The 15,810-nt window shown below is 41.6% G+C and overlaps 1 protein-coding gene across 1 annotated transcript; it reads right to left on the reverse strand.

The window, feature by feature from the left end:
- Positions 1 to 5,641: 5,641 nt before the first annotated feature.
- LOC134496959 (vomeronasal type-2 receptor 26-like) lies at positions 5,642 to 13,881 on the reverse strand. The gene is made up of 5 exons (XM_063302674.1): positions 13,738 to 13,881; positions 11,897 to 12,778; positions 10,090 to 10,317; positions 9,179 to 9,305; positions 5,642 to 6,543 (listed from the first exon to the last, which is right to left on the reverse strand). Exons 1-5 carry the CDS (start codon positions 13,879 to 13,881, stop codon positions 5,642 to 5,644), a joined length of 2,283 nt encoding a protein of 760 aa, XP_063158744.1.
- Positions 13,882 to 15,810: the final 1,929 nt, after the last annotated feature.

Consider the following 15,810-nt stretch of genomic DNA (forward strand, 5'->3'; position numbering starts at 1 on the left):
CCTTCACCAGGGGTTCCTCAAAGTAATGCTTCAACTCGGCGAAGAAGTCATGGAAATTGGCCAAGGCTGGGGCTCCAGACTCGGACATCTGCACGTACTGGTCCGCGGCCCTGTCTTGGAGCTCGGTGGCCACCATCGAGATTTTAGCAGCTTCTGTGTTGATGCAATGGCCGTATTGGGCCATGTAGTCCCTCGCATTTGTTAGAAAGAAGGACAGTTTTGTAGGGTTCCCGTCAAATTGTACGGGGAAGTCTTTGGTGACCCTCCCAATTTGCAGGTCCCCTACCTGTGGGTGGTAAGGGATGGCTCCCACTGGCCTGGGGCCGCAAATCCCTGCGACAGAGTCTCATGCTTGGCCCCTTCCACTCGGGGTTGTTGGCGGTGTGGGTATGCTGCCCCGATCCCCTCTTACCCCCTGTGCCACCTCAGTCTTGGAGCGCTCACTGATGATTGTTGCTAGAGACTGGAGCATATGTTCCAGGTCTCGTACCTTGGCTTTCAGGGTCATGTCCTCATCTGTCGATGTGGGGGACAGGAGCAGGTGCTCAAGCTATCGTACCCTTGCTTCCAGGGCCGTGACCCTGTCTGGCGTACCCTGGTCGTCCGACGTCGGTGCTGCCAGATGCTATCCAGTACATAGTCTTGCGCCTTCCTGCAAGGGCGTTTGGGGGTAGCGGAGCCTCCAGGTGGAGTAGGGTGTTCCCATCCAGGGTCCTGCTCTGCCGGCCCAAGTGAGGAGTTGCTGGTCCCCAACTTCGTCTTCCGCCGGGGATCTCCCATCTGAGTTGGAGCTCCAGGTCTGGAACTGGGGTGCGGTGTGGACAGGGAGGGTGTCTGTGTCCCCTTTCGGGTATGCTGTCTCCAGCCACTGTCAGGTCGCCTCTGCATCTTGCGGGCCATCCTTCACGCCTCTGGTGCGAAGTGCTGGCTCCATCGCTGTCCCCGTTTCCGGTTTTCACCAGATGGTCTCTCCTGCAGAAAAAATTTCGTCCAGTGGAGCTTGGCGATTTTGGTTTGGTGACTCTCAGCTTTATGTCAGGCTCTGCCTGCTACCCAGTAAAACCACCAACACTAGTATGGGCTTAGGTTCTGGTTTTATTTGAGTATAGAATGCATGCCCTTAGAACAGCTGATAATGAGTGGAGCGCGCCGGAATGGGATTTAAATAGCCCGCACCGGTCAGCGCTCCACCCCTTCTTACTCCAGGTGTGCCCCGAGCCCCGCTGGTTCCGTTGCCGGTAGGTGAGGGGTCGTGGAGCCCCTCCTGTGCTTCGGGCGTTTCCTTGACTGTTTTCCCGGCCAGTGATGGTTCATTGCCGGGCGATCAGGTCTGTAATCTTTTTGACAGCTCGGGCGCGCCTCGTGGTCTGGTCTTGTCAATTACCTTCTTTGCAACATTGTATCTCTCTCTTCCGCGCCTCTGGCTAGAGTTGATACTTTGTTGCCAGCACCTGTTGCTCTCTTTTGTTAGCTAGTTGCCTTTTCCCTTAATCCGCCCGGTACCCAATTCCCTGTATTGTCATGCGAACCGTTGTGATGTCACAAGCATCGCAACGGTGATCATGACATATGCTTTAAGTTTTAATTGTAAATTTTACTGTAAACCACCCAGAGTCCCCCTTTTGGTGGAGATGGGTGGTGATAAAAACATTGAAAAATGGATAAGTAAAAAAATGAAAATGAAATCAGGTTGCAGATTTCTGGGACTGGAATGTGCTGTGCCTTCCAGTTGTGACATCCTCTCCTACTTGTATGTTATTGCATTCAATTTATGCTTCAGAGATACCTGCTTTTATGATCTACATGTACTGTAGAGAGTCATTAGAAAAAGAAACCAAAGAATTTATTTTTTTTTAAGATCCTCATTAAATTTGTATAAGTGAAATGTTTACAGTGACACTGAGCTAATATAACATTGACAATAATTAGGTAGTGTTTTAATTGGACTGTTATCCTAAGTACTTTTTTTTATCATTGAATATAAATATTAAAAAAGAAGAAACTGGATTTCATTAATAAAATTATTTCCTTTCCTATTCCTTTAATATCTCTTCATCTAAGCTCCATTTTCTTCAGCAAAGGATCGTTACCTTGTCGTGGTGCTGGAGCTTGAGCACCTCAATGATGCCATGAGCTAAACTGTGAAGGGCCACCCAAGACGGGAAGGTCATGACAGAGAGGTCAGACTAAATGCGATCCCTGGGGAAGGTAATGGCAACCCACCTCAGTATTCTTGCCGTAAAAACTAAATGGATCAGTACAACCAGAGATATGTCAGTATACCATCGGAAGATGAGACCCCCAGGTCGGAAGATGGTCAAAATGCTACTGGGGAGGAACAGAGGATGAGCTCAACTAGCCCCAGACGTGATGACGAAGCTAGCTCAAAGCCGAAAGGACGGCTAGCGGCCGACAGTGCTGGTGGTGAACGGCGAATCCGATGTTCTAAGGATCAACACACCATTGGAACCTGGAATGTAAGATCTATGAGCCAGGGCAAATTGGATGTGGTTATTGGTGAGATGTCAAGATTAAAGATAGACATTCTGGGCGTCAGTGAAATGAAATGGACTGGAATGGGCCACTTCACATCAAATGACCACCAGATCTACTACTGCGGACAAGAGGACCACAGAAGAAATGGAGTAGCCTTCATAATTAATAGTAAAGTGGCTAAAGCAGTGCGTGGATACAACCCAAAAAACGACAGAATGATCTCAATTCGAATTCAGGGCAAGCCATCTAACATCACAGTGATCCAAATATATGCCCCAACCACAAATGCTGAAGAAGCTGAAGTAGAGCAGTTCTATGAGGATCTGCAGCACCTACTGGACAACACGCCTAAAAGAGATGTTATTTTCATCACAGGAGACTGGAATGCTAAGGTGGGCATTCAAATGACACCTCGAATTACAGGTAAGTATGGCCTGGGAGAACAAAACGAAGCAGGACATAGGCTGATAGAATTTTGCCAAGACAACTCACTCTGCATAACAAACACTCTCTTCCAACAACCTAAGAGACGGCTTTATACATGGACTTCACCAGATGGACAACACCGGAATCAGATTGACTACATCCTTTGCAGCCAAAGGTGGCGGTCATCTATACAGTCGGTAAAAACAAGACCTGGAGCTGACTGTAGTTCAGATCACAGACTTCTTCTTGCACAATTTAGGATCAGACTAAAGAGATTAGGGAAGACCCACAGATCAGCTAGATATGAGCTCACTAATATTCCTAAGGAATATGCAGTGCAGGTGAAGAATAGATTTAAGGGACTGGACGTAGTAGATAGGGTCCCGGAAGAACTATGGACAGAAGTTGGCAGCATTGTTCAGGAGGCGGCAACAAAATACATCCCAAAGAAAGAGAAAACCAAGAAGGCAAAATGGCTGTCTGCTGAGACACTAGAAGTAGCCCAAGAAAGAAGGCAAGCAAAAGGCAACAGTGATAGGGGGAGATATGCCCAATTAAATGCAAAATTCCAGAGGTTAGCCAGAAGAGATAAGGAATTATTTTTAAAGAAGCAATGCGCGGAAGTGGAAGAAGACAATAGAATAGGAAGGACAGGAGACCTCTTCCAGAAAATTAGAAACATTGGAGGTAAATTCCAGGCAAAAATGGGTATGATTCTCAACTCCTAGCCATCACATAGATAGACTTTTTGTATGACAATCTGTCCCCAACTTGTTCTTTCAGGTCTCCCAATGCTGCACTCATCACCACTGTCCTAGAGTCCATCCCCCGTGCTGCTGGTTGTCCTCTTCTTCTCTGTCCTTCCACATTTCCCAGCATCAGAGCCTTCTCCAGAGGGCCTTTTCAATATATCTGATTCATAAACTTGTGAGAATCCAGTGTTCTTGGTGATAACGTGATTACTAGGAGCTTGATAGGATTCCTGTGCAACATGAAATAGACAGGTCTCGATCCAACTGCCCCCTAATCTTCAGACTTCAGACATACCCATTTCAAAAGCATACCTAAGAAGAGTTTCTAACTTCTCCACTGCGGATTCCCCCACTTCATTTTTGTGATGGCTAGGATCACAATACGGTTCATGGTTAGTCTTGTAGCTATGATGTGTATTTTAGTCTGATTACTGTATCTGCCATTTGTAAGCCATTCAGAGGGTTACAAGCAGTATTAAAGGAAATAAATGGAAAGAGGACATATAGCATCTGAGATGAAGCATTATGATGGCTGACAATTCATTCCAATTGAACTTCAGAGGACTGGCTCATAACTTCTTAGCCCACCCAGTTGTAGTGAAGGGAAGATGGTAGGAAGTCTCATTTTATATGCACTTCAACCCTTCTTGAAATAATCTGACAATATATCTACAGCTGTCATGAGCTCATCTGACTGTTATTCAGGGTTGATTTTTCTCTGTTGTCACTGAATTTCTTTTGAAGGAGTTTCCTGGAGATTTGAGGGGCCCAATATATGTATTAATGCCTTGAAATAACTCTTCCAACAAATATTTCTGGACAGGCTTTTAAGTCTTAATTTAATTGTTAAGTATGACATTTACATGCTATGTGTTTTTTTTATTATTTGAATTGTTAATAAAACTTTTAATAACTGTCTGAATTTTTTTAATAGCTGAGCAACTTCAATACTCAGCAGAACAACATGTTAAATAGAATATACTTATATCAAATAACCTGCGCTTTTGCTATTACTTTCTTCTGAGGTGTTCCCTGTAATACTCCTTGCTCCTCCTCCCTTCCCTTCCCTTCCCTTCCCTTCCCTTCCCTTCCACTTCAAATTACACTGGCACTCTGTAGAAAACTATACTCATTAGCTCACCATTTGTATTATGTTAATGATCTTTTCTCTCCAGACCTCCAATCACAACACCTAGATGCATCAAATTCACTTCTTCCAGTAGTCATTGGTATATTTATTTATTTCCCCATAAGCTTGTGCAATACTTATCACTGATATCTATCTATCTATCTATCAACAAGTACAAGATAGGAGTAAGCCTCCAATTTGTTTTAGCTTCCACAGTAAGGTCAAGGGCCTAAGTCACTTTGGTCTTGTTTATACATAGATCTGAATGGTCTGAAAGGGGAGATCTGAAAGGGGAGGAAAGGAAAACAAACGTAAGGGGAGAGGAGGTTACACTGCATTTCTCAACATTCAACAGTCTATCCTTAGCATGTAATCCATAAACCTGACTATAATTCAATATTTATTATATATTTAGCATAATGTATACCATAATCTTCTCCCATCAATATTCTAGTCCTATGTATCTATCTTGGTATTCCATTCAAACATACTGACTAGAACAGATGGTTTTTAGAAACCTGTTCTATACATTAATTTGATGAGAGAGATAAAATAGTCCCCACCTTGGCAGCTAGTATATTAGATTTGATTCACTGTTTCTAGTCAATATTTATTTATTTTTATTTATTAAACATACTTTATTACAAATATCTATAAAACTATATGTGGGACATATGATTATATGGTGGGACATAACATTAAAACATTAAAACATTAAAAACAGAAACAGCTTTCCAACTACTAAAATTGCAGTTGCAGTGGGTTATAGATCTTCAGTTTGAGGTCTTATTGCTTTTGCATGGCTAAATTAAAAGAAGGCAATACAATTCCAGATCTTTCAGCTTCTCCTTTGTCTTAGTTGCTGCTTGCTATTCAGTTCAGGCCTCAGTATAATGATATAGCATTTAGGGAAAAAGATGCATACAAGGAGCCCCCCACTGGACGTTACGATCGAGAAGATCTCCACAGCCACCATATGTTTGCCCCCTGTGGTCAGATAGCTAGGAACAAAGGAGAGCCAAACACTGCAAAAGATCAACATGCTGAAGGTGATAAATTTGGCTTCATTGAAAGTGTCCGGTAGTTTCCGGGCAAAGAATGCTACAGTGAAGCTGACAAGGGCTAGGAGACCCATAAAGCCCAGGACACAGTAGAACATGACAAAGGAGCCTTCATTACATTCCAGAACAATTTCTTCTGCCATTAGGTGCATGTTGAATTCAGGGAACGGAGGAAAGGTCAACAGCCAGACGGTACAAAGAATGACTTGAATGAAGGAGCAGAAAAGGACGATGGAAATAGCCAATCTCTTCCCCATCCATTTCCTCATTGCAGACTTTGGTTTGGTGGCCATGAAAGCTAAAATCACAGTGATGGTTTTTGCTAACACACATGATACAGCTACAGTAAATATTATGGCAAAAGCACTTTGTCGGAGGAGACAAGTTTTTTTATTGGGTTTGCCAATAAATAGTAAAGCACAAAGGAATGAAAGCAGGAGCGAAATGAGTAGGATGTAGGTGAGGTTTCGGTTGTTGGCCTTGACAATGGGAGTGTCCTGGTACTTAATGAAGATGCCCAGAACCAACAAAAGGATAAAAGTGGAGAAGAGAGAAGAAATGGCCAAGAGAGTCCCCAACGTTTCCACATAAGTCAGGAATGTTACAACTTTTGGAAGGCATGAATTCTGATCCTTGTTTGCATATTGATCTTCTGGACATGAAAAGCAGTAATCCATATCTAGGAAAAAGATTCAGGTTAGGAAGATGGTTGCACTGATTTTGAACTCAACAAAATCACAATGGAACATAGCAATGTCATAAGGTGTTGAAAAATCAAGGAGAGATTTTCAAGAGATAATCAGTCAAATATGGTTCCCAGTTATTAGCTACATTAATGAAGTATTTCCTAATAGATTCTTCTCATTTCTACAATGGAGAGGGGATGACAAAAATATTCAATGTACATGCTTGTTCTCTCCATCACATTACACACACACACACACACACACACACATAGGCTTGTGTGCATGTATGTATATACATACCGTTATCTGGGAGCCATTTGATCCTGTTGGGCCCAAGGAAATGGACAGGATCTTCCAGACTGTAAACGCCACCACCTTTCAATTAGATCCATGTCCCTTCTGGCTAGTGAATGCAGCGCGGAGGTGACATGTTTTTGGGTCCATGCTATGATAAACAAATCCTTAAGACCGGGTGTTTCCAATGACCTTGAAGGAAGCGCTGGTGCACCCCCTCCTCAGGAAACCATTGCTGGACCCTACTCTTCGGACAACTTTTATCCCGTCTCCCACCTCCCCGTTTTGGGGAACATGGTTAAGAAAGTGGTGGCATTGCAGCTCCAGAGGGTCCTGGATGAAACTAATTATCTAGAGCCCTTTCAGTCAGGTTTCAGGCCTGGATAGGGAAGCGAAACAGCATTGGTCACACTTATGGATGGCCTCTGGTGGGAGTGGGATGGAGGCAGTGCATCCATCCTGGCTCTTCTTGACCTCTCAGCGACTTCCAATACCATCAACCATGGTATCCTTTCAGGGCAGCTCCGGGATTTGGGGGTGGGTGGCATAGTTCTGTGCTGGTTCGCCTCCTTCGTCCAGGACTGGTCCCAATTAGTGTTGATAGGGAGTGAGTGATCTGGCCTACAGCAACTCCTTTGTGGGGTGCCATAGGGCTTGGTCCTCTTTCCTGTCCTTTTTAACATCTATATGAAACCACTGGGTGAGATCACATGATGAGGTATCATCAATATACTGATGATATTCAATTATACAGTACATCTTCATCCCTGGTGAAATAAGTGATGCTGTGACTGTCCCTTCCCATTGACCGGGGACTTTGGGGGTCTGGATGGGGAACAACAGGCTTCAACTGAACCCTGGTAAGACAGAGTGGCTGTGGGTTAATGGCTCTTCCATATCTTGGACTTTGTCATCTTTGGTTCTGGATGAGGTTACACTGCCCCAGAAAGACCAAGTGCAAAATCTGGTGGTCCTGCTGGACTCACAACTCCTGCTTGAAGAACACGTGGCAGCAATAGCCAGGGGTGGCTTTTTGCAATGTCATGTTGTGCACCAGTTATGCCCTTTCCTGGATTGGGAGGCCCTTAGCATGGTTACTTGTGCCCTGATCATCTCCCATATAGACTACTGCAGTGTGCTCTACATGGGGCTACCCCTGAAAAGTATCCAGAAGCTACAGTTGGTCCAAAATGCGGCAACACAGGCAATTCATGGTGCCCTAGATTGGAACGTTACACCATTATATCGTGAGCTGCATTGGATAGCAGTCTGCTTCCAGGTGTAATTCAAGGTGTTAGTTATCACCTTTAAAGCCCTACAGGTCATGGGGCCAGGTTACCTGAGGGACCGCCTCACCTCCCTAACATTGACCCGCTTGACCCAGTCATGCAGAGAGGGCATGTTACAGACCCCGTCTGTAAGAGAATTCCACTCCCTCCTCCAAGGATGAATTCACCATCGCCTGGACCCACCCACATGTCACCTCCTGAGCTGCCTTTGCCAGCCAGGAGGGACAGGGATGTAATTGACAAGTGGTGGCATTTACAGACTGGAAAACCCTGTACACTTCCTCAGGCCTATTCTGGGAATGGGACAAGTAACTATGTTCCCCAGGCATCTCCAGATGTCATGCCTTACGCTCGGCATCAAAATTAGAATGAATCCGAGCAATTTTATCCTCCACATGCCCATAAAACTCCTCTTCATGGCCTCGTAGGGACCCACCTTCCCCAGAATTGATTGAGTGATCTTAAACAGGGCTGTCGGGCAGCATTCTGCAGATGCAATAAGAGCAGAGAAATATTGATGTTCAACTGTATTATTTTTATTATTTGTATCATCAATCACTTTACATAATTCAATTTAGAAATATCAAATATGGCAGTGCAGAGCATAAGGATTGATGTACAGAGGTGGCTTTGGGTGTGCAGAAGCACAAAATTATATCCTCTCTGCATCATCTTAAAGCACTGTCTTTTCCAGGGATGACCTGACAGCTTGAAAACATAGCAGGGGGGCCTAGCTTGGGTCTCAAGTGCATTCTGAAGCAGTGGTAAAAGATTTAGTTTCTGCATAGCCTGAATCTCAAATAACTCAGCATCCCACCATTGCCATTATGTGAGCCATCCTGAGAAAATAAATAAATAAATAACTAAATAAAAATAATTAGACCTCTTTTCATAATGTGAGAGAGTAGTGTTATGTTCTGCAGACAGTAGCCTTACATTGCAACTATCAACTGGGAAACATATTTGGCCGCATAGAAATGAATATCTACACCACCTGACATCACTATATCTTCAGATTCTGCAATACTCATCTTTCACCACTCACCTATCAGATTGGAAATCTTCCCTTCTGGACAGCGAAGACAATCATAACAGCAAAATGGCTTCCCTTCTATTTTCGTCTTGGTGGAACCCAAATGGCAGTAATTGTTACACTGAGAAAGTGGCCGGACCTATTCATTAAAAAAGAAAGAAAGAATGCTTGGTGTGTGTGTGTGTGGGGGGGGGTTGGTTGTTATTGTTTATTTGGTTCCCCCCCTGCCTCCCCCCCAAGACTGTGTTGTAGTAGGTATTCTCTGTTTAGGCTCCCACTTGGTATCGTGTTTGGTGAGAGGTCTTGTGAGTGATGTCAGTGAAGAGGCCAGGGGAGGAAAATACTTTGAGATGTACAGAGCTAACCCTCATATCTATTGACAAGTATTTTAAATGATGCTAGGGAAAAAACCTTCTGGAGTCAAGCTTATATGCTGGAGAGCACATGAATATGTCCATGTAGTTTTATTGACAATGGAATGGAGGTAGTTTCCCTCTGTCTTCTTTGTGGACCTTTTTTCACCTTCCTACAGCCTTGGTATTTTCTACGAGTCTGAACACCACTTGGCATGGCTTGTTTCACCACCATCCAAGGTCACTTAGATGCTGACCTCTGCTGTGATTTAAGATGATATATGATTGTATAATGTAATGGATTATATCATGTAAAGGTCTTCATGCAATTGGAAGAAGTATTTATCCTATATTTTGGATCCATATAGGTTACAAAGTGTTTGTTCCCTTTTTCGACACTGTATGACTATATAAAAGCTATAATCAATGAAAGGTTTCTGTGGCACATCTTTTAGTACTGAAGACATGAGAAAAGAAGAAAAATCACTAAAACTATTCCAGAACTGACATCTATTCAGGTAAACACTGGTAACATGATCCTGGATTGTCCAAACATGTGTTTCCATCTACCTGGTTAAACCTGCTTGGCCAGATGATGGCTTCCTCGTAGATGCTCAACATGTCCTCTTGGGAAGTCACAGACCCTATTCCACCCACTTTGACTTTCAGAAAGGACTTGTTTGGGAATGTGACCCAATTGATGACTTCAAATCCAGCATCTAGTTCCCCATTTTGGTTGAAAGATATTGCTTCACCTGCCGTATTATTGAATGACATTGTTCTTATAACTTCATTGAGCTAAAAATACACAAAAACAAAACACACAACAAACACATACACAGATACAAACCAAGCCTAAAGAATGAAGGGAAGAAAGAAAAAAATAATGAGGATCTATAAAATGCTGAAGACCTATCTCCACTTCAGGCATATTGGAAATAAACTGTTTTATGTACCTTATATCAAGTTCCCAAAGCATAGAAACATACTTGAATCTGGTAATCCGAGTCTGGGAAAGAATTAGAATAAATGTTTTTTTTTTTTTTTCCCTTTTTTCAGACTGAGAGTATTCCATTTGGATTGGGGGAGGAAGGAAGTTTACACGGTCTACAGAGTTTAAAGGAAGAGAGTGGTTTAAACAGAGAAGATGGCTAAGAAGGAAAGTTCACTCTAGGCATTTTCAGACTGTTGATGTCCCTCCATGATAGAGGTTCACCAAAGAGGAGAAGGCAGGGAGGAAGACAGCCTGGAACGTTTTCAAGTCTATCCAATATAAATTCCAAAGATTAAGACAGACAGACAGACAGACAGATGGACAGATAGAAGGAGAACTGGTAGATATCCAGAGAGAGAGGAGGATCTGAAAATAGAAGTCTGTTAGCCATGAGAGATTACCAGATAAATTTAAGTTAAACCCCTTAATTCACTTTATCTGGGAATTATACAATAGTTATATGCACCGTGATGGACACACCTTGCACCATCCCTTCCTCTTGCAGAAGGGAGATGGTTAACCCAATCTGATAAAGCAATTTAAGCCATATATTAATTTCCAGTCTCTTCTGCAGTTAGAAGTAGGAAGACGGAATACTTACCTTCTCTAGCAATATGCAGAACTAATTAGCTAAAAGAGTCAAAGTCTTGCAGAAAGCAGTGCTTTTATAGCTTTTAAATGTTACAGATAAAAGGGGAGACAATAAATTGAACTGGTTCACTATATGGTTCTTGCATGTTGTCATTTGATCAATTCTGAAAATCTCCACATCCTCCATAAAAGGGGAAAAAAACAATAATAACTATCTCTTTCAGTGTTTCTAGGCATATTTTTGATTATGTTGATGGTGAAGATAATAATGATGTCACCACTAAAATTAAATTTAAAGGAAAAATGCAATTGAATAATTAAAATCAGAAGGAAAAAAAAGATAAGCATTCTGAAAAAAATAATCTGTAAGTCACCAAGAGTCACTTTTATACTGAGATGGGTGTTTTATAAATTTAATAATAAATAAATGAAATAAATAACTAAAAAAGAAAAAAAAGAAATAGATGCAGTAGAAAATATCAGGCTGTTTCCTGAATTACAGTGCTGGAATAGTGCTTCCTGTGCATCAGATATATTAACATAAATGGAGAGAAGGAAACCAGATTAGTAAAGGCACTCAGTAAAGATTGTGAATCCTTGTGTCTGGAGCATCAGGAAAGGCATTCTGCTGTTTCCTTGAACTTATCACTTTTAAAAAATCTTATTTATTGGAGGAGAAATGCACTATGTCCAAAAGCAAAATGATATGGAACTAAACATTGAATTTGGCCTTTAGATGAGGTAGAGACACATCTATACACTTCACACTTCTTTATGTCCCTGAGACATTACCTTCCATGGGTGATGACTGAGAAGTTCAGTAAGTCTCACTTTGCCTGTTCTTGCTCTATGTTTGAAGGTCATTGAATGAGCAATGTGCAATGCCTGTGCCACAATATAGACTGCATTGTAGATGCTATAGCTGTGGCCAGTCATGTCCATTTCAAAAACGGAGGAAGGGAGGGTCTCTAGCTTCTCCTCCCCAGTGCATGTCGGTTGACTGTCCATGACTGGGTTGGGTTTCCCATCAACCATGGAGCCTGAGAACACACATCCAAATGCCTCCTTCCAGAAAACCCTAATAAAGCCATCTTCTGGACTGAAGTCTGGTTTTCTCGACTGAAGAAATTCCCGAAACCCTGGGACCTCTCTTGAATGAACTGCAAAGGACAGAGCACCATGGAGAAAATCTAGGTCTTCCCACCTCTGAAAGGGAAGAGATGTGAAGTCCATCTGGGCTGTCATAATCCAGATTTTACTGTTTCCTTGTAATGGTATCTCATCAAATTTTGACACAGCTGGAAACATTCTCAAAATTATCATTATATCGATTTCACCTTGAACTACCACTGAATTCACAGTGCTGTTCATGACAACACCATACATTTTCATACCTTCTTTCACAATATTGAGAATGTCAGTGGAATAAGAAGCAGTTGGGAATCTTTCAATGAAATCAAAGCAGACCCCACTCTGGAGAAACATGGGTACCACGTTTTGTACAAACTTCTCCCCATTGTCATTGCTCACAAACAAGACCCCGATCCATGTCCACTGAAAATGCTTCAGTAGCTGAATAATTCCCTTATACTGATGGTCCATATTTGGAAATATTTGGTGGTAGAAACCAGCCTGTCTGTCCTGATCTGTGGTTGGAGCAGAGCCATACATCAACTAAAGAAGATACAGAAGAATTAGGAGAGAAGACAATAGGCTTTTATTTTTTTAAAAAAATCTGTCAATATATTTTTTCTAACTGTAGTGCACAAGCAAGGATTTAGATCCATTTCAAATTACCAGTTTCACATTTGGCAGTTGTGTTCCTCCAGCAATATTAAGGGTATTTTTTAAAAAAGTTTATTTTGCACAACATAGCAATCTTTGTGTGTCTTAATCTCTTTTACATTTCTTTGTGGCTTCCTAAGCAGACATTTCGTTCAATCTATTGTGGGAACTGAGAAAAAGGGCTAATTTGTTATTAAGTATGTTCTATGGAAACCAGCCTGTCTGTCCTGATCTGTGATTGGAGCAGAGCCATACATCAACTATAGAAAATACAGAAGAATTAGGAATGGAATGAAGGCTTTGATTTTTTAAAAAGTGTGTCAATAATTGTTTCTAACTTTAGTGCACAAGCAAAGATTTAAAGCCATCTCCTATTACCACTTTTACATTTTGCAATTTTGATCCTCCAGCACTTCTAAATATAAATGCTCACAGTTAGTTTTGCATGACGTATCAATCTTTGCTAATCGAAATCTTGCTTAGTTTTTTTTGTGGCTTCCTATGCTGTATAAACTCCAACATTTTGTTCTGTCTACTGTGGGAACTCAGAAATGGGGCTAATTTAGTTATTAAGTAAGTTCTTGGAATGCAGACCATAACATGTGGTAAACCTGGAGCTTTCTAGGTCCAGTTAATGTTCATCACTTTCTCCATCCACATATTATTACCCATGAAATTGAAAATGGAGCAGCCGTTACAAATGTGTTTCAAAGTTTTAACAAGAAGGTGGAAAGAAAAGGATGCCTCTTGTTTTCAATCAGTCTTTGCATTTTCCCAGTGACCAAGTCTTATCTAAAAGGATTGAGTGATTTAATCAAATTGTATCCATAGTACACATAAATGGTTACCTGAGGAAACTTGTAGATGTGCAGAATGATGGCTGTGTGAAGACATACATCAGTGTCAGGTCCTCCAATTATTGCTACTGGATATTTCTGGGTGTCACAGTTGTAGTTTGGGATTAATCTGCCTTTAGAGGAAAGGAGTTCCATTGAGGCATGATACATCCATTTTGAAGTGAAATGACTGTTATAGATTTGGAAGCCCAGTGTTACATTGGGTAGAATCTGGGGATTAGTGTTGATCTCCTTGACAGCAAATACTAAAGCCAGGATGTGTTGGTAAATCTGAATTATGACCCTGATGAGAGAGGTACATCATCTGCTATAATCCATTTAACTAGGGACATGATATATTTTATGCCTTTCCTTTCACATGCGATGTGAGGTACTCGATCCGGTCAATATAGGTCTGATGCATGCCTCTTATTTAAACTTGTCAGGAACTGAACTAATCAAAGCACTTTATCAGAAAGGTCTGGCAGCAGTCAGAGGAACCAGGTTTCTGCCACTCGTAGGTGGCCTCCCATAATTTTTTTTATACGACAGTATTAGGATGGGTTTAGTATGTCAGTGGTGTCCGCAATATTGACCGGGGAGGCTACAATGAGTATCAATGGCATAGTTTTTATGATAGTTGCGAAGGAGACTAATAATGGAGTTCTTTGTCTTTCAGCTTTTCTTTAATTCCATCTGGAAAGATTCACATTGCAAGACTAGGACACTGTTCTATGAAGGTTAATTTAATCCAATAAGCTTAATTAATTAACTCTTAATCAAGTAAAAGTAATTTGTTCAAAACAAATTACTAGGGAGTGGAATTTCACCCCCAGCTCCCTTCATACAGTACAGCTTTGGCTTCTACAGGCCAAATTTAACAGTGGTGATATTTGGGGGAGTGGGAAACTTACAGATGGACAAAAAGAAACTTCCCTTCTTGACCATTCATTGCTAGGGATTTGGTGGCACCGGATCATAGAAATATGTAGAAATTATAAAGGCCAAAAAATTATTATGCAGATGCAAAGCCAGGGTACAGATACATATATAACACACACAGCCAGCAATTATTTCATGCTCTACAGATGCCTGAAGACCCAATTGAACAGTCTATGGTAGACATCGACACACAGCTTTTACTGTCATTCATCTTCAGATCTATTTTACATGTATGTCTCTTGGAATGACTAAATACTTACATAATATCCTCAAAGAGATCACTCGTAGGAGGTGTCTTGAAGTCCATCATTGTATAAAACAGGAAGATGTGAGAAATGATGCCAGCAATACTGATGTCCCCTGACTGATATTGCTTGTGAAGAATAGGCAGAGGGTCAGCAGTGCTGCATTTACTTTGAGAAATGTGACACATTACCTGTGGCCAAAGCATTGGCAGGAATGCTGTACACACACCACTCAGAAGGAAACAATTCAATCTGGGACTCACATCCCCTTTCTCCACATTACCTTTCCTTACAGTTTCTGAGTTTAACATTCTGTGAGTGTGTTGGTTTGTTTCTCTATGTGTGCTTGTGAAGAGGATGGGAACCTCATAGTTTAAGATAAAAATCATGTATGATCAAGCACTGGCTAACTTTAATTGCAGATGGAAATGTTTCAGGGGGTATTAACATTTCTTGATCCCCTTGAGGGATCTCCATATCTCCAGACAATCAAAGTTATACTAATTATTACATTTGAGATAATCAACTTAGAATCCGAGGCCGTGGACACTTTGAACAAGAGGGAGTAATTTTTGTGTCATGACTCAGAAGAAATTGAAATTGCCTCTGGTTGTCACCAACAGTAGAGGGATTTGTAATGTGTGACAGCAACCCTCAAAGCAGGAAGGATAGAAAAGAGAAAAACTGCAGGCATGAAAGTCAAAGTTATTTGCAACTTTTGTATTTATAACAGTGAAGGGGTAGTCCTTTTGAAGTCCACAGTAAGACAGTCAGTCAGTCAGTCAGTCAGTCAATATTTTGTTTGATCCTGGGAATCTGGTCTCATTTTTTCCTCCCACATAACTTCTCCAATGGTGCAGTTCCTTCAAACTGATATAACCTGATTTTTTTTTTAAGT

Source organism: Candoia aspera, chromosome 4 (genome assembly GCF_035149785.1).
Source record: "Candoia aspera isolate rCanAsp1 chromosome 4, rCanAsp1.hap2, whole genome shotgun sequence".
Lineage (NCBI taxonomy): Eukaryota > Metazoa > Chordata > Lepidosauria > Squamata > Boidae > Candoia > Candoia aspera.

Bases quoted from the DNA above. Each gene is read 5' to 3' on its own strand.
- LOC134496959 (XM_063302674.1), bottom strand. From the start codon at position 13,881: ATGGAACTCCTTTCCTCTAAAGGCAGATTAATCCCAAACTACAACTGT. The intron at 10,318-11,896 runs GTAATGTCTCAG...GTGTATTTTTAG, and splicing joins TCAGTCATCACCCATGGAAG to CTCAATGAAGTTATAAGAAC. The intron at 6,544-9,178 runs GTGAGTGGTGAA...TCTTTTTCCTAG, and splicing joins GAAGATTTCCAATCTGATAG to ATATGGATTACTGCTTTTCA.